At 46.1% G+C, this 21,184-nt stretch overlaps 1 protein-coding gene across 1 annotated transcript in view; it reads right to left on the bottom strand.

Annotated features, from left to right (window-relative positions):
* The window catches only part of FHAD1 (forkhead associated phosphopeptide binding domain 1), a 44,560-nt gene that overhangs the window by 10,072 nt on the left and 13,304 nt on the right, over nucleotides 1–21,184 (bottom strand). The window contains exons 9-21 of the mRNA XM_055001798.1: nucleotides 20,321–20,428; nucleotides 18,323–18,397; nucleotides 16,416–16,568; nucleotides 14,416–14,611; nucleotides 10,380–10,450; nucleotides 10,176–10,298; nucleotides 9,239–9,346; nucleotides 7,981–8,070; nucleotides 6,928–7,153; nucleotides 4,309–4,471; nucleotides 3,489–3,595; nucleotides 1,771–1,930; nucleotides 739–871 (exon numbers count right to left, since the gene is read on the bottom strand). Coding sequence (XP_054857773.1) covers nucleotides 739–871; nucleotides 1,771–1,930; nucleotides 3,489–3,595; nucleotides 4,309–4,471; nucleotides 6,928–7,153; nucleotides 7,981–8,070; nucleotides 9,239–9,346; nucleotides 10,176–10,298; nucleotides 10,380–10,450; nucleotides 14,416–14,611; nucleotides 16,416–16,568; nucleotides 18,323–18,397; nucleotides 20,321–20,428 — 1,713 coding nt within the window. The remainder of the gene's footprint in view (nucleotides 1–738; nucleotides 872–1,770; nucleotides 1,931–3,488; nucleotides 3,596–4,308; nucleotides 4,472–6,927; nucleotides 7,154–7,980; nucleotides 8,071–9,238; nucleotides 9,347–10,175; nucleotides 10,299–10,379; nucleotides 10,451–14,415; nucleotides 14,612–16,415; nucleotides 16,569–18,322; nucleotides 18,398–20,320; nucleotides 20,429–21,184) is intronic.

The following is a 21,184-nucleotide window of genomic DNA, read 5'->3' as shown; positions in this document are numbered from 1 at the left end:
TCGGGCTCCGATTGAATTAAGTGGCTCAGGGGCAGAGCTCCTGCTTTGCATGCAGAAAGCTCCAAGCTCAGTCCCCGGCATCTCCATTTACGGGGACTCAGGTAGCAGGTGTTGGGAAAAGCTTCTCTCCCTTTTAGGGCCAAGCTAGAAGGGACGAATTACACTTGAAGGGACGAATTACACTTGAATGGCAAGTGAATAGATTCACATGTATTCCTCTCCCACACTGATCGGGTGGAGTGCAAGTGGAGAGCAAGTGAACAGGGAGGAATACATGTGAGTCTGTTCACTTGTCATTCAAGTGTAATTCGTCACTTCTAGCTTGGCCCTTAGACACCAAAGAGCTTCTGCCAGTCAGAGTTGACAGCAGCGAGCAAAAAAAGACCAACGCCTGGATTTTCTATAAGGCAGCTTTGCATGCTCCAGAAGTTTCCAGGGCTATGGATGAACGTTATGAAAATTTGGAGCCGATTGACTCTTTCAATAACTTCAGAGCCACTTTAACACGAAGGGCTCCTTCTGATGTTATGGGTGTGGTTTTGCAGCAACGCGTCTTGCAGTTAAAACGAACAACCAGTTGGAAGCAGATTTACGGTCAGGACAGTTGGCAGAAATGTAGCGGCCTAATGCTTCGGCTTCCCAGGAGCACTGAAGGGAAGGCAAATCTCATCCTGCATTCAAAACAGCTTCCCAGCAGCCTGCCAGCTCCCCCCACCCCCGTTCAAAAATCTCACTTGCCTTTCTGGGAGCAGGGCTTTCGTTTGGCAGGCTGCCGTTTGTCTGACTACTCTTGTGCAGGACGCTTTTCTCAAGCTTGCTTGACCTCCTTTGAGCCTCCATCTTCAGCTCTTTCAGTTTTTCTCTGGAGTTCCTGCATCCAAAAAGGAGGAGATGTTGCTAAAAGAAGAACGAGGAGTGGGAGGGAAGGAGACCAACAACTAGCCAATAAACTAGCCAACTAACCAACCAATAAAGCCTTTCTGGATTGGCAGCAGATCACAAATATCACTCGTCGGTATTTTTTTTTAAAGCTAGAGATAACGGGGACAGAGCCTGGTTTCATCTCCCTGTGCTTCACCGGTGAGCTCCGTTGCAACTGTGGAAGGGTCTGTTAAAAACCTGGTTTTGGTGCACTTGTTCGTGGAGGCCAATCTCTGCATGCCGCACTGTGCTTATGCTCACCTGACCATTTGTATGGCACAGGCAGGGATTTCTGGGCAATGGACTAGGGGTGGAGGGGGGGGTTAAGTTACTCTCTCCTCAGCCTCTGTTGGCCCTTTTGCAATATAAGGATAAAAACACTGGCCTGGTGCAGGGATTGTTGAGATAACATACATGGGACTTTTGAACACAGGCTCGGTCCAGACAATCTTCCAAACCTCTGGTTTAGAGGATCAGAAATGAGTCTGGGACTCGTTCGCTCAGCACAGATTTTAATACTTCTGCTTTGGGAAAGCCAACTGGTCATTACATCCCAATTCTGGGCGGGAAGGTGCGTGCAAAGCACAGTTGGCCTGTATGAGCATAATGGAAGTCAGGGTGCACGTGAGGGTTGGAGACTCTAAGACCCCAAGGCCAAACGCTACTATGTCCAAAGTGTTAATTATGAATATTATTTCAACTCTGTATTTTCCTGAGATACATCACTGCAGTTGAATTTGTTAAAAGTTCCTTGGGTTCTTGAGCAAGCCGTTATCGGTGCTTCAGAAATGCCCCTGTACTTTGGGACTTGATTCCTGCCTTTCACTGGTACCCCAAGACAGGTCCTACCTTAATTCCTCATTTGCGGTTTTGAGGTGGGCATCCTTCTGGTCCACAAGCTTGGACATCTCATAGAGTTTCTCTCGGAGTTGGTTGAGTTCACGCACTTGGCTGTGGACAAGGCTACGCTTCTGCTCCAGTTCCCTCTTTTGCTTTTCACTGAGTTCGCCTACAAACACAAATGGATAGCCCTGTTCACAAGTTACAGTGAACGCATAGAGCATTGGTGCACAATGTACACTTGATTTTTCTTTATCAGTGTGTCGAGTAATTCTGTTGTTATATTCAATGCATGTACACCTGAATGTGTGATGTAAACCCCACATTGGTCCAGGGACTGGTCTCTAGTTCCATTTGCAAAGAGAAAGGGTGTTGGTTCTTTCTTACAAATGGATGTACGCATGGACAGGCAGAATATACATGCATTCATTGTAATGTGTGAACAGGGCTAAGGTATTTGGGGTTCCATGTTCTTGCCTTCAGAGGGTGGTGGTGTAGAGATGGAAGTAGAGGTGGCTGGCTGATGCTCAAGATGGCAGCCCCTCTTGTTCACTTGCTCTGCTCCCAAGCTCTGAGAAAGTAAGAGGGGCCTATTTTGGGGGTAATGAGTGACAAGCCATGCAGGATGCCCATGTGAACAGGGCAGGGAGAGGGAGAGGGAGAGGGAGAGAGGGAGAGGGAGAGAGGGGGGGGGTCTGGGGGCTGAATTCACAGTGCAGCCTGCAAGGCATACAAGCTGCTTCAGTTCCCAAGGTTTACAGTACGGGGAAGCAAAATAGTAAAGAGTCCAGTAGCACCTTTAAGACTATCAAACTTTATTGTAGCATAAGCTTTCGAGAACCAGAGTTCTCTTCTTCTAATGCAACAGAGAATTGTGGTCCTCAAAAGCTTATGCTACAATAAAGTTGGTTAGTCTTAAAGGTGCTACTGGACTCTTTACTATTTTGCTACTACAGACTAATGCAGCTAACTCCTCTGGATCTATGAGTATGGGGAAGGCTCATGTTGCCAACCATGCTGAGTTTGCCAGGGCAAGGGAAGGCAGAGCTGCTTAACTCTTTACTAATCTTGGAACAGCTTGTGCTCAATACATCTTATGAGACAACCATCGGCTAACCCTGGAGTGGCCCAGGAACTTGCATACACCTTCCCCTCCCTCCTCTCCTTTCACATGCACGAATCCTCCCCTTTCTTCCATTTTGGGTGCTAACCATGGCGCAATGTTGCATCTTCAGCAATATGCATGTTTATTGCGGCTAGGTTCAAACCAGAGTTTGCTGCCAGTCCACAGGACTCATGTCAAAATGAGTTTTATAAATCCGGATTCCTTCATACATTCATACAACTGCAGACACGACACTGCACCCGTTTCAAGGGGGAAAGGAAGGATGAAGAATTCACACATGAAAGAGGGAGAAGGGAAAGCAAAGCTCTGCATGAAGCCTGCCCGTGAAGAAGGCCCTTTTAACTTTCTACAGGCCACTTTGGTTCAGCAAAGACTACTTCCTGACAGAAGCCTTACACTTCTTTGTTATTCAGGCAAGTTTTCAAAGACTGGAGTTCAACCACTGGTTGTGTGGTTTAGAATCTGTTACGTTCTCATCAGAAATTTAATGGCATGCATGATGTATTATTTTTCTAGTCTTAACTGTTATCTTTCCTCTAAATTTTAATGAACGAAAAGTGTTAAAAGATGTGTTTGTTAACACCCTGTCAATTTCACAAACCGATCACGTCAGACATCCTGGCTTTGGCTTCCGACAGCGCCTTCTTTAATTCCAAGATTACAGCGTGTTTCGATAGGATTTCATGCTGCGCAGATGCCAATTTTTCCCTGGAATTCACAAGACAACAAAAAAAAACACCACTGCTATACCCAATTTAAGTAATGCACCTCGATATGATTAGCTTAATATAATGCATTATTTAGGAACCTAAAACAAGGAATCGAGGACAAGTAATCATTCTCTGGTTCTCATCAAGTCTGAAGTAAATTTGTGCTACAGACATGGAGTGGTGGAATTCATCATAATGAGGTGTGTACAAAAATGCACTGAAAACAGAGGATCACAATGCCCAGGAACACATCTTGAGCTCTTTTATGCACGACTGTAGTATATTGGTGAATCGTATGCTGATGTGTGAAATGGCAGGGCACATCTGCAGTTGCCATGCCATTTCCTTCTGTCTCAGGCAGAGGGCAACTTTGTTCCCAGATGGAGTAAGTAAGGTGGTGGCAGCAGCCACAGTGGAGCAATCTGCTTTGGGAAGGCATGACTGTAGCATTTCAGCATGTTACAAGTGCTCATGCATTAATTAGAGAGCTCAAAATCCATTTGCAGTATTGCACGTCTCTCTCTGATGAATGCATCCTTAGGATACATTCAGTTTGCAGTGCCAAGATGAGAGACCACTTAGACAAACCTCTAACTAGTTATTCATCATATAAGTTACTCTTTCTGTTCAGACTCTTTGCAAGATTTCAGCTTCTGCTTATAGCTTCTGATCAAAAGACATTAAAAAGAAACAAAATACTCATCTGCTTACATCATAAAAACACGGTCCTCTTGGGTGCAACAGACCTCTTGTGGCTGGGATGGCACAAAAATCTCTTGCGGCTGGGAAGGCACAGAAACCTCTTGAGAAATGGATGGCATAGAAACCTCTTGGGAAATGGATGGCACAGACTTGCTAGACTCCCTTTGCATTTCTAAAGAAAATGCCAAGAACACACAAAAAATCCCAAATGTAGACACTGCTGAATCTCAAAAGTTTGGAGAAATTTCACCATCTATATCTAGATAAGTGGTTCTGAGTTCCAAACAAGGTTTCTGAGACAGATCCATACATTTATTTACTTACATTATTTATAGTCTGCCTTTTTCGCTGAGACTCAAGGCAGGTTACATAGTGGAAGCAAAACTATCAATGGCTAGGACATTCAACAAACAATACAACAGGGTATGAAATGAAACCCTGCCCTCAAGTCATAGCTGGCTTATGGCAACCCCCTGGTGGGGTTTTCATGGCAAGGGACTGACAGAGGTGGTTTGCCATTGTCTGCCTCTGCAACTCTGGTCTTCACTGGAGGCCTCTCATCCAATTACTAACCAAGGTTGACCCTGCTTAGCTTCTGAGATAAGACGAGATCAGGGTCTCCTGGGCTATCCCAGTCAGGACAACAGGGTATGGATTATAGGAATTTGAAAACAAGCAAAAAATTGATACACTGAAACACTGCAGAAACAAAACATAAGCAATTTAACAAGACATATTAAACGATGTGGAAACTACCTAGAAGAAGCATACTTACAGCAACAGACAGTACACAGTAGTACAGTCTACAGTCCCTATCCTTTTACCAAAGCATCTCTGAATCATTTCCTTACAAGATGGCCCTAATACCTGTATAAAAGGCATTATTAGCAGCAAAACCCACATTAACCAAACACAGAACAGCAACCTGTCTGGAGTTAAATAGGTGCCAAATTTTATCAGAGTTAAAGTGAGCTGCATCTGACAATTACTTTAGTGTAAAAGCAATATGAAACTGTACTAAGGGTTACCAGATTGTGCAAGAGGGATAGCATCTAAGGTCTGTCATCATCCTCAACGTAGACTCCAACTAGACCCCTAGTACTTTCACTCGTGATTTTTCATTCAATTCAAAACTTCTTGGCGGTATGAGTACAAAAATACCCACAGAAAGATAATTAAAATCATCCTATGGAAATGGTGGCATCAAAATAAAGATGACTATTGCTTTCTTAAATGACATGGTTATCTCATGCGAGTGGATGCCGTCTCTCTCCTACACATTACTTAAGCCCGCCCCCCCTGTATTCCAGTGCAACTGTCAGATTTAAGTCATGGGTTCTCAATTCCTGTGCACACGGTACCCGATTCAGACTGCAACTGTGGCACACATGGAGAAGGGGGTCCACTCTCCACTTCTGAGGCATTTTAACAACCTGAAACAGTCCTTGAGGAGGGATGCTGTTTGGCCTGTTGGGGAAACCACTCTGAGTGTATCCATGGATTTCCCCAATAGGTCAAATATTGCTCCCTAGGGACCGTTTCAAGTTGGGAAGGCTGAAGCCCCTTCTATATGTTCACTAGGTTCAGGTTGTTCAGGTTCAAGGTGTTGGTTCTTACCTTTAAAGCCCTGAGCGGGTTGGGACCGGCATATCTTCGGGACCGCCTCTCCCTGTATGTTCCCCAGAGGCTGCTTCAATCAGCGGATAAATGTTTACTGGTGGTCCCCAACCCTAAGGAAGCCTGCCTCGCTTCAACCAGGGCCAGGGCCTTTTCAGTCCTGGCCCCAGCCTGGTGGAACACTCTGTCAATGGAGACCCGGGCCCAGCGGGACATATTATCATTCCGCCGGGCCTGTAAGACAGAGCTGTTCCGCTGGGCGTTTGGTGGTTGAAGGGGGCGGTGCCATGTCGGCCTCCCACCTTTGGGGTGGGGGTGGGGTTCTCCCCACCATTGCACCTTAATGTATCTGGTTAATTTATTTCATTATTATTTATTGTATATTGATTTTAGAATTGTTGTTTTCTTGTTTTTATTGACTTTAACTTGTTCACCGCCCAGAGCCCCTGAGGATGGGCAGTTTATAATTTGAAATATAATAATAATAATAATATCTTGATCTGACTGGAGGAACACATGTGCTGGAATGGAGAAGAACCCACAACTCACATCTGACTGTTACATGGGACACAGTGGCCATTTTCACACACGCCCTGGGAGATTGCACAAATTCACAGCACGAAGATTCTTCCTAGCACAATCTCCCAGCACGATTCCCTTTAATGGCCCAATGATGTCAGAAAAAGTGCCATTAAACGGGATCGTGCTGGGAAATCATGCTAGGAAGACGCTTTTATGCTGTGAGTTTCGCACAATCTTCTGGGTGCGTGGCCGTGTGAAAACGGCCTTGGTGCGTACCCCAGACCCAACCTATGGACTCCGTAATGTATCACGTTCTGAGGTTGCAGAAGCAGCGGTAGCTCTGTTTGCTAAGCAGCCAGTTCATACCACAGTTTCTTCACAGGGAGCTGTGGACTAAATAGACAACTTAGGCATGAATCAGGCCCATGAGCAACACAATTCACTGAGAACCAAAGACGCAACAGTAGCTTCTTTGCCTTTACTACCAACCTTCTATTTGCTGCCGAAGTTTGAGGTTTTCCTCCTGCACCTTCTTCAGGTACCGAGCAGCCTCCGACTGCCTTCCCTCCATAGCTACTATTGTCCGTGCATGTTGCTTGATCTGCTCTTTATATTCTGCAAACTCCTCCTGAAGTTTTTGCTTCTGTATTTCTTTTTCATTCTCAAGGCTTTTCAGACGTTTCTCCCAGATGGTTAACTTCTCTTCTATCACTGTCTGGAAAACACAACTTAAAAGTTGTAAGAAAAAGCCAGTTGCTGTACAGGTGGGCAGGGGATGAAGAGAGATCTAACCGGCAAGCCGTGACCTCAGAAGCAGAGCCTGTGATCTGCTCATACGCAGTGCTCAGGTCAGCCATCTCTAGGATCTGAAACAAGGTTAACACACCTACCCATTTACCCTTGAGTCTGTATAGCCGGACGTCATAAAATCAATGTCCACAAGATCATATTTAAAGGGGTACCCTAAAAGGCCCCATCTCCAACAACCTCAACAATACAACTCGTGCTAGATAATCCCTTGGATTTACACCCATGCCAACAGATAAAGACAATGGAAGCCATAAGAGGACTAAAAGGCATACTTGAGGAATCACTGGGCATGGGATCAACGAGGCCACTTCCAGCTGCTTTTACAGGATTCATTTATTTGAAAAGGACAGCTGGCACAAGCACCCAAAGGCTGACCAAGCTGTTGACAGCATTCAGAAGTTCTGGCATGAGGAGTAATTCACGGTGCTCTCTGTTCTCCAAATACTACGGCTAAACCATCCCGCACAAAAGGGATCATCTGTAGCTAAAACGTGGGGACGTCACGGGTCTCCTGAATTTGACTGCTTTCTGAACTGTTGCTTAGAGAAGTGGGAGGTGTGTGGACTAAAGCCCTAACCTCCACCCCTCTGGTGGCATCTCCCACTCAAGCAGCTGCTGTTCCATGCACACCGAGATGGCAGTCGTCATCCCTCTTGGTCCTGACTTGGCCCAGGGCTTGTAGTTACTGATCCACAAAACGGAATTTGCTTTCTGCTTTCTGGCAGCAATTACCTTCCTCCTCTTAGTCTCTTCTAGGCTCTCCAGAGTCTCTCTCAGCTTGGCATTTAAAGCCTCCTCTGATTCAGCTTTATTTTTAATTACCTGCAAAAAAAAGAGGGAATCAAGATAATGTGGAACCAAGCATGGTTTATGGACCACCTTAGAGCAAGGTTTAGGAGACTGCAGTTCAATTGCCGAATGGAGCTCTGACAGGCATCAGAGCACAAGGAACGATCTGGGTTAGAGAGGCAAAACAAAGGAACAAAGGAAAAACCAACAAAGCACAACCCTCTTGCATTCCTAGCTTAGTTAGCTTAGTGACCATACATTTGCATGCCCGTTTATATAGAACACCTATTAGGTTTGGGAAGTGTTTTTGGATTTCCAAGACAATGCACCAGTCAAGGCTAGGCATGTTTACATACAAGTTGGTGTCAGGGTGCGAGGAACTGAGCCCGTTTTCACTCACAGCTTTTACAAGAGATACATTTTAAACTTCCACGTACTATGAAAAGCTGTGACGGAAGGGGGCTAATTGGAACCCTTCTACATCGTAGCACACTTTTGACTGTGAACCATACATAAGCCTTGCCTTGAGATTTTGTTTCCTGAACCCAATCAGCTCTACAATTACGATCTCTTCTTAGAGCCAAAACACACGTTAAGAAATACCTAGGTTCAGCACGTGTTCTCTTACCTCAAGGTTTGCCGGGATCTGTAGGCGTCCTGGAAGCTTAAAGTAGGCATCCTGGAAGCTTAAAGATCTGTAGGCGTCCTGGAAGCTTAAAGTCCTGGAAGCTTAAAGGATCTGTAGGCGTCCTGGAAGCTTAAAGGCGTCCTGGAAGCTTAAAGCTTAAAATACAGGCGCCTGTATTTCCCTTCCCCTTTTTGCTGCTCTGTAAATGCTAAACTTTAAGCTTCCAGGACGCCTACAGATCCCGGCAAACCTTGAGGTAAGAGAACATGTGCTGAACCTAGGTATTTCTTAACGTGTGTTTTGGCTCCAATCCTTTCTGCACTCGTTTTGGACAGCCTTTTTAGCTCGGAGGCTCATTCAGCCCTCTGACTATACATTTTGAACTCTCGATACTAGCCCAAGACCCAAACGCTGCACAAAGCATGGTTTCAGTCCCGATAGCTCAAAAGGGTCATGATCCAACAGAGTGTTTGGAACTCTTGAAATGCAAAATATAACTGCATTTATTAGGGGTGATTTTAAGTATAAAGGTGCAAAGATGTTGTAAGCCAGCTTCCTCGGACTTCTACACACCTCAGCCATCTGCTCCATCTGAGCTTCCAAGTCTTGGACTTTTTTCTTTTCTTCCTCTACAGCTTTGTGTAATTTTTCTTTCTCCAGGGCAGCTGTCTCCTCCAAAACCTGGGAAAGAGTTTTCAACTCATGTGTGAACATTTTCTTAGACAAACGAAAGCATAAGTAGCCCGATGATAGATTAACTAATGAAATCTGGGGTGTTAACTTGTTAGCTATGAAGAGCCTGACATTAAGAAAATATCACAATACTGAAAAGATGGTGCGAATGGGTTGCTGCTCATGTGATGGGAAGGATTGCTGGAAGGATCAAGATATGTATTTCTAAAGAGGGATAGAGAATGGATAACATCAGCCCAAACTAGCATGCAAAGCTACACTTTAGGGTGGGGTTTCAAACCATGGTTTCAATAAACCATGGTTCAACATTGCACCAGCAGCAAGCACACCATGGTTAAGGTAGTTTTCCCTACTTTGCTGACCTCTCTGCTTGCAAGGCAGTAGGCAGGTTCTACCAGGGTTGGCAAGCTATGCAGTATAAGTGGGGCCCTTAATTAGGATTAAGGCAAGAAACCATGGTTAACACCAATGATGCCCAAGTTCTACAACCTAAGCCTATACCAGGCTGCTATCAGATCTGCCTTCCTGGATCTGTACTTTACTGGAACAGCATGAGAAACAAACAAAACAGAAAAACCGCATCACACCAGCAGCGCAAGAACTGGTCCTCCGCTTTCCTTTACTTAAGGACAGGCACCTCTTTCTGCTTCCTTATGTAAGATCCTCATTTCTAAAATCTTTTTGGCCATTTCTATTTGCGCTTGAGATGCCTTGCTCTAAAATGGGCCTTCTGCAGTACTTCTATGGAATAAATACATGCCCTTTGTTGCTCCAAAAGACAGCATTCATGAAACGCTAAAAGCTACCCATCCCGTACCTTCTCTTTCTCCAGAAACATTTCCGCTCTCTCCTGAAACGCCTTCTCAAGTTTGGCTTTCATTTCATTCATCTTCTCCCAGAGCAGAGAATGCTGAGATTCCTCGGCTGCCCTTAGCTGGGTCTGCAATGAAAGAGTCGTATCATCAGAGCGCTCGTCAAGCCAACCAACTTGGGAGCGCTTCCCAGAAGGAAGGCTTCTTACCTGCAATGTCTGGAGCTCGCCCACAGTGTTCAAGTGATTGTCCAGCAGCTTCTTCATGTATGAAGCCAGTCCTTACAAAGCAATAAGAACTGGGTGAGAAGCAGTGTGGTGCAGTGCTTAGAGAGTGGAAGACTAAGACTGGGCAGCCCTGGCTTCAAATTCCCACTTGGCCAACATGAAGCTCATGGGATGACCCTGGGCTACTAACCCTGGGCTACGAACTCTGGGCCAAGCTACAAGTGACGAATGAAACAGGTTGGACACTTGTCAGCTTCCCTCAAGTTTTGATGGGAAATGTAGGCGTCCTGGTCTTGCAGCTTGGCTCTCCGACTGCTGTCCAATGGACTTTTCAACTGTCACTTGTCCAACATTCCACCAAGCTGCCTACATTTCCCATCAAAACTGTGTCAGGCATCACTTGTAGCTTGGCCCCCCCTCTCTCTCAAGCTAACCTTCTGTGCAGTTGTTTTTCACATGAAAGGCATGATAAAAATGAGATATACTGAAGTCCAATCTCTTTCTCTCTCTCTCTCTCTCACAAACACACACGCGCATTTCCGGAGACTGACATTGCTTACAGGGAGTTTTAGCTGCATTCCAGCTACAGAAGTGCTTGCCACACTCCAGGTACAGAAGTTCTTGCCACATTTGGGACACAAATACCACTCCTGGATCAAGACATATGGAGAAAGCCGCGTTTCCAGTTTGCAGCAAAAATTGTTTTTACAAAACGTGTCTTGACCACACACTCACTTCCTATACCAGCAATTGCATCCACCCTCGTCCAAGATGAACAAGCTGCTGCACCGTAGAAGCCTGGCTGGGTAACCATGGGGCAATCACATATTCTCAGTCTCACCTACCTCACAGGATTGTTGTGAAGATAGAAGAGAACAATGTAATATGCTTTGGGTCCCCAACATGGACAAAGGCAGGGTATAAATGAAGCAAAATAAAGTAGAATGATTGCTGCTGGGTAGATGTGCCGGCCAGGACACCCCTTCTCCGTGCTTCATGGAATGCGGTTGTGCATAGCGCAGACTGGCTATTAATTATGAAGCCACAGAATTTTATGTAAGAACCTCAGCTAACAGTTTCATCTGAGCTCTCAAATCTTGGACCTTTTCCTTTCCTTTCTCTATAACGTCAATGATTTTTCCACTCTCTCTCGAGGGAAGTTCACAGGCACCTTGGGGGCTATATTCAAGAGAAGAGGTAGAAATAGGGAGGGAGAGGCTCTTCCCGCCAGTGGTTCACTGTCTGGCCACTTGCCACAGCAACAGCAAAATGAAGTGTGGGGAGAGGAAGGGAGCTCTTTTGATATATTTGATGTATAACCTGGGCCAAAGACCAAGTAGGAGGGAAGCAATTCTCACCTTTGTACTTAAAACGGAGCATTATTAAATCCCTACATTTCTGAGTGGAGGAAATGCCTTTCAGCAGCATTTCTATTAGCGGTATCTTGGCAGCATCTCTGTTAACAACTGCCCCCAGGGGATGGTCCATCAGCACTCTGCAAAGCCAGCTGCTCCTGTATAACAGGACGAACTGTCTGCTCCAGAGCTTGATGAGGCCTGAGTTCAAATCCCACATTCAGCCATGGAGCTTTCTGGCTGACTTTGGCAACCAATCACTCTGTCTCAGTCTAACCCACCTCAATGGGTTGTTGTGAGGATAATCAGCCTTTTCCTATCATGCCAGGAAAAAAGTTATATAACAACAACAACAACATTTGATTTATATACCGCCCTTCAGGACAACTTAATGCCCACTCAGAGCGGTTTACAAAGTATGTCATTATTATCCCCACAACAAAACACCCTGTGAGGTGGGTGGGGCTGAGAGAGCTCTGAGAGAGCTGTGACTGACCCAAGGTCACCCAGCTGACTTCAAGAGGAGGAGTGGAGAATCAAACCCGGCTCTCCAGATTAGAGTCCTGCCGCTCTTAACCACAACACCAAACTGGACTCATTTCACACCAACTCCAGAAATCTCGATCAAGGAAAATGGGGCCAGCAGCTTGTCGTCAGTCTCGCTTTAGAGCCTCCTTTTACATATATTCAATTTGAGACAAACTCTTTGCTGATGAGGTTTTATCCACCTAATCCTAGAAGGGGGTTCTATTTACTTTTTAAAAACATGGACATCTTTATCAAAACCAAGCCTTTTTTGTCAAAAGTAATTCTACTCACATTTATTGCAGTTCACTTATTTATGAAATGTTATTACTTCCCCCAGATGCTCTGTTTTCTGTGTGCATTTGCAAAAAATTCCATTGGTCTAATAATTAGAACTTCCTGTTGATACGGGTGTGGAAGTCCGGGTGCAGGGATCCAGCTGATGGACCGCGTTTTATTCCCCAAATAAATCAATGCCTCTTATTTTTTAAGCTGGCTGTTCACAGACAACAGGAAGAACTGGCTGCTCCAAAGCTGGATGAGGCCTGAGTTCAAATCCCACACTTGGGCGTAAAGCCTTCTGGCTGACCTTGGCCTAACCAGTCTCAGCCTAATCTACCTCACAGGGTTGTCATGAAGATAAAAATGGAGAAATAGAGAACAACGCGCACCACCTTGAGATTGTTGAAGGAAAGATAAAAATGTACTAGAGAGGTACAGCAGGCTTTCAATGTATTCTATAAAAGAAGCCGCGTCCTCCAGTTTGCAGGATCTGAGCAAGTCTGTTAAAGATAGAACATTTTGGAGGTCTTTCATTCATAGGGTTGCCATAGGTCTGAGGCGAGTTGACAGCACATAATACAACACACAGAAAGTCCCACTGACGGTTTCCCAGCACTGCCACTTCATCCAGACAGGGTGGTGGCAGAGGTGTTTATTTTCATCTAATTGTCCCAATCAGGGAGGGTGTACCTGCTTTTAGCAATCAATTCAGTGACAGAGATGGATGCTGAGCTATCCCTCCCCTCTGCACATTATCTCTCTTCGGCCTGCCATTCCACTTATTCTCTGGTCTCAGTTCACTCAGAATTATCTGGCATCAGAGCCAGAACTGGTTGAAGGAACCGACTGCCTGGAGGTAAAGAGCAGGAGGGAATGGGGATTCAGAGCCCTCTCTCCTGTGCTGCTTTAAATGGTAGAGGAAAACACCCCACCTTGCTTTCTCATTCATGGCCAAAGTAGATGCATGAGTGATGGTCTGGTCATGTCTCATCTAGCAAACACTGTTTGCATGGTACTCTGTTCCACTGTTCTCTGTTTGCATGGCTTCTGAAAAGGCCGCAAGTTGCTCCCAGACCGACCTCCTGATTGCAAGCTACTGTGGAGCATCCAGGTCCCAAAGGGGCATGCTGCTCCTGCAGCGACCCAAAGAGTTGCCAGTATCGATTGCTCTATGTACTGTCATGGTTTCCCCTAATAAACATAGTTTCAGGTGGGTAGCTGTGTTGGACTGTAGCGGAAGAACAAAATTCGGGTGCAGTAGCACCTTAAAGATCAACCAGATTTCCACGGGATGAGCTTTCAAGAATCAAAGCTCCAAGCTTATATCCCTGGAAATCTAGTTGGTTTTTAAGGTACTACTGCACCCGAGTCTTGCCCTAACAAATACTGGAGTGTTCTTAGAAAAAAGGCTGCTTGCTTTTCCCCCCAGGTTGTTTCCCATGAAGACACAGAGAAGCTGCAGCATCAACGTGCCCTCCGAGTCCTCTGGAGGCACCTACAACATGTGCCCCTTTCTGTCATTTCTTACAGTATTGTCAAAATTCCTTTTGTTCTGCATGCTTCTCATTGCTGCTCTTCTCAATTTGTCTCTTTCGTGCCATTTATGCACAACAGATGGAAAAACTGGTACCCATTTTAACAGAAATATTTTGTTAGCATGAACGATGACTGAAGTTTCATCCCAAGTGTGTAGAACCCATGCTGGAATTGGGTTTTTTTTTCAGGTTGAGATACTGCTATCACGCAATTTGGCTGCACCTCCAGTCATACGAAATGACTGCGAGGCCAATTTTCAGTCCTTGCTGCCTAATGCATAAATGTACTGATAAAAGGAAATGGGACAGAAAGAGAAGAACCTTTCTCGGTGTTGGAAATGTCAAGGCCCACGTCGAACAGGAGACGTTCCACTGCATCCACCCAGCTCAGCAAGTTGTGCGAGACTTCAGCCACCGAGATGTGGATCCAGGAGACCGGTGGGGCGAAGCTCAGGTTCTGAAGATTGCAGACCTCCTTTCTCAAGCTGTTGCTGCAGTAGGAGGTTTTCAAAAAAGCCTGACAAAAGAAACAACGGTGGGAAAGGGAAAGAACCAAAATACCCCGAGCATGCAGGCTGCCGTGGATCGTTTCTATCGCAACCCAGCTAAGAAAACAAGTAATCTTTTCCCACAAAACGAGGCAGATTATTGCCAAAACACCGATTTCCACCAGTAATAAATCATTTTGCCTATTTATTTCAGCAGCCTTCCTATCTTCTCATTACGTCAGGGGACTTGGAAGAATCAACAAACGTTGAGAGCACAAGTTCCACAGTCCTCCTGACATGCAGGACAGTTTCAGGGCATGCTGGTCACTCTCTCAACTTAACCTAGTTTTCAACAGTTTGAGAAAGGTACCCGGATTGAACGAAGGAGAAGTTTTGGGAACTGTCTGTTGTCACATACATACACTGTCCCCACCCAGGGGCTTTATTAGGTTCTGAGATTTCCAGCCCCGCATGGATACACTGATTGGAAAGCTGTTGGATGCTGCAGATGGCACTTACCAGCATGAGTAGGGGGGGAATGAAGGAACGGTAGAAGCACATTCAGAGCCCCCAGAGATTTGGGGGCTGGTACCAGTGTGCAAACCACACACCTTTAGACTGCAAACCATTAGACTGCAGATACAGGAAGATGTACTTGCTCAGCCCTTTTCAGCTCATTGCCTTTTGACCCCACTCCTTGACATCCCTCCCACACACACACACACACCCCACTGTATACGTGCATTTGCCAAATGCAGAATTCTTGTGTCTTTGATCAAGTGGGCTCCAGCCCCTAAGCTCTTATGCTGTGAGAAATCACTAAGGTGCCATGGAAAAAACCGTAACATTTATTCCCTATTCAGAAAATAGATAGGCTTCTGGACACAAGTTGTGCAAAGGTGTATGTTGAGGCTCACCCTGCCTTTTCCCTGCCCCCACACAGAAATACCTGGGGGACGCTCAAGTGCAGGATTCTGTGTGTGGTCCTCAATTCACATGCAGGCTGTCTCTTGCTCAGCAGGTGTGCATGCCACTTTCACCAGAGCTCCCTTTGTGTGACTGCATTTGCAAGCGAATACGAATCCCACCACCGAGTTGAGTTCGCAGGGCAGTGCGCCAATTCAGTTCTAGTTTTGCAGTGAGAACTCTCAGGGATGGACGGCTCCTCTGACTCGCCAATTTGCACTTATTTAAGGTGTGAGATCTGCCTTTCAATGAAGGGAGGTGGGAGGTGGGGGAAACTGGGGATTTGGCAGTTGTGAACAGAGAAGTTCCTTGTCAAAGATTAACTGCAGGGGTAGAAAGGAAAGCAAAGCAGAGATATTGAATGTGTGAAGGTACTCACGTGGAGCAAATGGAAATGTGACTGTTGAGCAAGTGCATGGGAAATTAGGGGGGGGGGACACATGAAATGAGGTGCACTTGAGTGTCCCTAGGTACTTCGTAATGTGTATTTCTACTCTTACTGGCCCAGTGGCATGGATGAGCTGTGTAATTCACTGATGACACTGCAGAGCCACCACCAACGCCAAGATTTCTGGGTCCTGATTTCCACAACCGCACCCCTCCCAGGGAGTTGGCAACCTGCCCCCAGTTTTCATCTAGGCTGTTGAGAACCTGCTTTTGTCTGGCTGCTTGGAGCAGCTGCTGTGGATTCTGGCTTCAGCTGCCAGGCCCAATTCCTTCTTCACAAACCCACTTGCCTCACTGGACTAAGCAGGGAGCTCCTCTCGGTAGTTTTAATTGGTAAAAGAAGCCCATGCTAAAAGGCCTTCAGGGGCAGGTTTGCATGGTCAGTTCATTTGAAAAAAAAATGCAGGCAGCCTGTGTTACCTGAAACCCCTCCAGTGATTTCTTCAGCAGCTCCAACTGCTCAGTTAGTGCCCTCTCTTTGGACGTCTTGAGACGGATTTCCTCCCTTAGCAAGTTCTCTGTCCGAGAAAACTCCTCACTGCTCCCCTTAATTTCGTTGATCCTTTTGACGATCTGGTGAGGAAAGAGGAAGAAACACATGCATTATTTTTTCCGTTTATTTCAGAGACTTCCATCCACTTACACCCCGCCCCCCCTGCCCAGCCAAACAGCAAATCACAGTTTGGTGTAATGTTAAATTTATATTTATCACCTCTTCGGGGGTCAAACGTAAAGGTGCAAGCACCAAGTCATTAATGACCCATAGGTGGACATCACCTCACAACCCGTTTTCATGGCAGACTTTTGTTACAGGGCAGCCCAAGCTCTGCTCATGACCTGAGTTCGATCCTGGCGGAAGCTGGATTCAGCTAGCCGGCTCAAGGTTGACTCAGCCTTCCATCCTTCCGAGGTCAATAAAATGAGTACCCAGTTTCCTGGGGGTAAAGTGTAGATGACTGGGGAAAGCAATGGCAAACCACCCTGTAAAAAGTCTGCCAAGAAAATGTCATCTCCCCATGAGTCAGTAATGACTCGGTGCTTGTACAGGGGGTCAATTTTGACCTCTGGGGGTCAAAATTATCCTCTCTTCAAGCCCATGATAGCCCCTCTCCCAACCCATTAACCAGAAGAGCCAAATGGTGCCTCCAGGCATTACAAATTAAAAAGAAGGATTCTTTATGTCAAGGGATGCATTGACAGAAGACCGTGAAAGAAGAAAGGAAATGGGATTGGACCTTTAGGCTGGCAAGGCCAGGCTTTGCAGTGTTTTTGTAATATCTGGTTATTTCCAAACACATAGTAGCAGAAGTGAGTTGGTGAGCAAATATGCATATTTTCTTCCCCTTCTATACCTGCATTTGGAAATGAACTGACATTACAAGAGCAGGTTGCGCTAGTCCTGAAGCAACATCAGATTTGTGTTTTCTTTTCCATGAGACAGATTCAAAACTCCCTTTCCCAAGCCTCTTTGGCACACGCCCCATAGTCAGACTGGCCAGATGAGTCACCCAAGAGTCTTTCCATCAACCTCGCAGACAGTTGTGAGCTGACCGTCGCACAATAGCAAAGGTGATCTGCCTTGAGTAGTGTTGATTGCCAGTGGCTCAGGCACACCAAAACCGTTAAAGAAGATGGCACAGCCAGCAACACAAGAGTCACCTTCTATTCTGGGAACAGCTGAATAAGGGCTGATCCTGGATAGCTTCAACACACTGTCCTTTCAAGCCTAGACTTTAAAGGCATCTCAGAGCCAAGTTACAAGTGACGAATTACACTTGCCTGGCAAGTGAACAGACTTGCGTGTATTCCTCCCTGTTCACTTGCCATTCACTTGATCAAGTGGAGCGCAAGTGAATGGCAAGTGAACAGGGAGGAATACACGTGAGTCTGTTCACTTGCCAGGCAAGCGTAATTCATCACTTGTAGTTTGGCTCCTACTTGCAGTTCAGAGCCAGTGAGCGAACACACATGGTTAAGACTTGAGTAGATTAATCTTTATTAGCTAGATCCATTCATAGACAGTGGTAAATTCATGATGGGTTTTCTATCCTTGCTTGAGGGAGTGAAGAAGTTACAGACAAAGAGGGGAAGTGGGATAATAAACTAACACTTAAGGCAGGAAGATGAGCTGTAGATATCTCAAATTACCCCGCTCTCCTTAGGGGAGAGTGAAGAACTACCATTCCCATGATTCCTACCATTTAAAGAGGTAGAACATATTTTTGCTAACAGTAATACAGAGCTTCTAGGCTAATACAGAGCTTCTAAGCTGTGGCTACAGCACACCTTCTCTTGGGACCCGCCCACAGTCCTAAAAAGGATCTTACCTGTTGATCTGATACTGACTTTTCTGGAGGCTGTGAAAAAAGCAGTTCAGTAATCTGGCTTCTGAAACGCTTCACCTACAGAAGGAAAAACAGAAAGGTGAAAAACCACTCACGGTGGATGAATTCAGCGAACGGCAGACACCTCTAATCCTTGCCCCAAAACTGCAGGGGGGAGAGGCCAAACAACCACTCTCTCCTCCACGAGGCATGCTGGACAAAGGTTGTGCATGTGCACTTCTGTCACACTGACGTAGAAATATCTCCTGGAAAAAAGGGCAGTGCTCAGACACTAGCCTTGGAACAATGGAGCTCACTTTTGCAGAAGGAGGCCAGACGCCATCATCAAAGTCTCGAAAGTCCTTGAGCTGCAGTGCAGGCCTCTCCAACACCAGCTCTCACCTAACCCACTCTCTCCTTATATGTCACTGTTACTTCTGAAGCACTGCTCTCTCTCTCTCAGATCCAAGCTACAAGTGACACCTTATGCAGGTTGGACACTTGTCAGCTTCCCTCAAGTTTTGATGGGAAATGTAGGCGTCCTGGTCTTACAGCTTGGCTCTCCATTACAGCTGCAAGACCAGGATGCCTACATTTCCCATCAAAACTTGAGGGAAGCTGACAAGTGTCCAACCTGTGTCAGGCGTCACTTGTAGCTTGGCTCTCTGATGCTATGGGAGAAAAGAGGAGCCAAGCCCTCCCTTTTCCTCCAAAGTGACAGCACAGAGTGGCTCAGAGAGAGTTATCTCTAAAATCCCCTCCCCCTCCTTTTTTAGGTGAAAGCACACAGACTCTTTTTAATATATTTTTTCCTCTGTAATTCCTCCTGGTTGTCCTTTTGAGTGACTCATAATGGAGATTTCCCCCCATCCTTCTAAAGGTTGTCACCTGCCCCAAACTTTCAGGATAGAGGGCCATAATCTAAATCCAAAGGAGTTAGCTGTGTTAGTCCAGTAGAGCCTTTAAGACTAACCAACTTTATTGTAGCATAAGCTTTCGAGAGCCGCAGCTCTCTTGGTCACATGCATCTGACGAAGAGAGCTGTGGCTCTCTAAGGCTTATGCTACAATAAAGTTGGTTGGTCTTAAAGGTGCTACTGGACTCTTTACTATAATCTAAATCATTAACTAAACTGAAGGGATTTAACATTGGAGTATGGGAGGGAGGCCATTTGCAATAGGACTCTGATGCCAACACCAGCCAGTCGACTAAATTCCGCCACTAACACAGACCAAAAGTCTTGAGACAAAGCATGACAATCCCTTTGGTCTGTTTGGGGGGGACCACCATGGGGACTAACTAGCCTTTCCCGCTCCTCAGCTGGTCTCCCATGCAAGACGTCCCTCCCCTAGCTGCGCAAGTTGATAACAGCACTGACTCTGTTGAGGCCTGAAAATGGGAAGGCTGTTATGGGTCTTTGCAGTTCCTGGGTTCTGAGAACTGGCCCTCTCCAAGGAAATTCAACCGCTCCCTCCACGCCTGTCACTGGGGGTTGGGAATACAGCATGTGTGAGCTGCAAATTCTCCTTTCACTTTCTGCATATTTGAAAAGGTCCTCTTAATAGCGAGTCTCTTTCTGAACTGCAGCTGCCGAGAACTGCCTGTTCTGGCTTGCACCAGCTTTCCAAATTTCTAGGCAGAGGCCTTCTCAGTCCTCTCTAGGGTAAATCAGATGGGGGGGGGGCAAAGAGTAACCCTGTCCTGGGGCCATTTCAGAGGTGAAAACAGCACTGGGCGGGGTGGGGTGGGGGTAACCTCCCACCATCCATTCTGAGTTGAGGTCCCACATACCTAATAATTGTTTTAAAAAATGCTGCGAGCTCTGATGACGGAACTACCAGCATCTGGACCTATTTGGCTCTCTGCTGCATGAGGATGCTTCAACTGGAGATGGCTGGGGTTTTAGACATGCAACACACACATGCCCCCCCTCCCTGAACTATGGCCCCTCTCTTGCACTGCAGCCCATCGAAAGTAACTGCAGATTGAGCCGCACCCTACCTGAGCTCCTGTTAGTTCGAGGTCCGACTTTGTAAGGCGTTCTCTGCGCCCCATTTCTTGTAACTGCTGCGATTTCCTCTCGCATTCCCTTTGCAGCTCCTCTTGAGACTGAAACAAAGAGTTGCACTGGCTTTACCAATACAGGGTGTAAGCAATTTGCTCTTTGAATTGTAGGTAAAGAGATATTCATACTGAACTACTTGCAAATACACTAATTCAAAAATTGTAGTCCCTGTGGCTGACAGGATGCCTGAAAACACGCAGGGTGATGCTTGGTGAATTTCAAACATACCAGAGATGGCTAAAAGAGCAGCTGAAAGAAAACCAAGATGGAAGGAAGTCACTCGCCTCTCGTGAGGCATCCACAGACAGTCAGACTCTCCCCTGGGCGGATGGTTAGATTTGGTGGGGTAATCCATTGCCAAGAACTTGAGAACGGTTCAAAGCTGCTTCTGAACAAGCCCCAAACCTGTGGGGGAGGAAGGTAGCCCCCATGCACAGAGACCAGGGGAAAGAACATCCCATTTCTGTTTGCAACTTCAGGCTTTCATATCCTCCTTCATCTTTATTGCAGGTGTACTGGAAACTTTTCTCACCCTCTGTAGCTAAGGATGTGAAATCCAAAGGGCCACTGAATGATTTCCTGCCTGCAGCCGATCTAGAAATAAGCAACCTCATTAAAAAAATGTTCACCTCTTGTCACTGGTAATGGAATCAAACCCTTTGATATGAACTAGCCTCATCAACCTAAGCATGTCGGCATGTGCATTTTCAGGCATGCCTGCCCTCTGCTGGATGAAATCAAATTTCAGGGTCTGTTTGTTTGTGATTTCTTCGCCATCTGGTGGCCAATATGAGGAGCGC

This window comes from Eublepharis macularius, chromosome 17, assembly GCF_028583425.1.
Source record: "Eublepharis macularius isolate TG4126 chromosome 17, MPM_Emac_v1.0, whole genome shotgun sequence".
Classification (NCBI taxonomy): domain Eukaryota; kingdom Metazoa; phylum Chordata; class Lepidosauria; order Squamata; family Eublepharidae; genus Eublepharis; species Eublepharis macularius.
The sequence above is the reverse complement of the archived record's forward strand: the minus strand, read 5'-3'. Positions and strand labels throughout refer to the sequence as shown.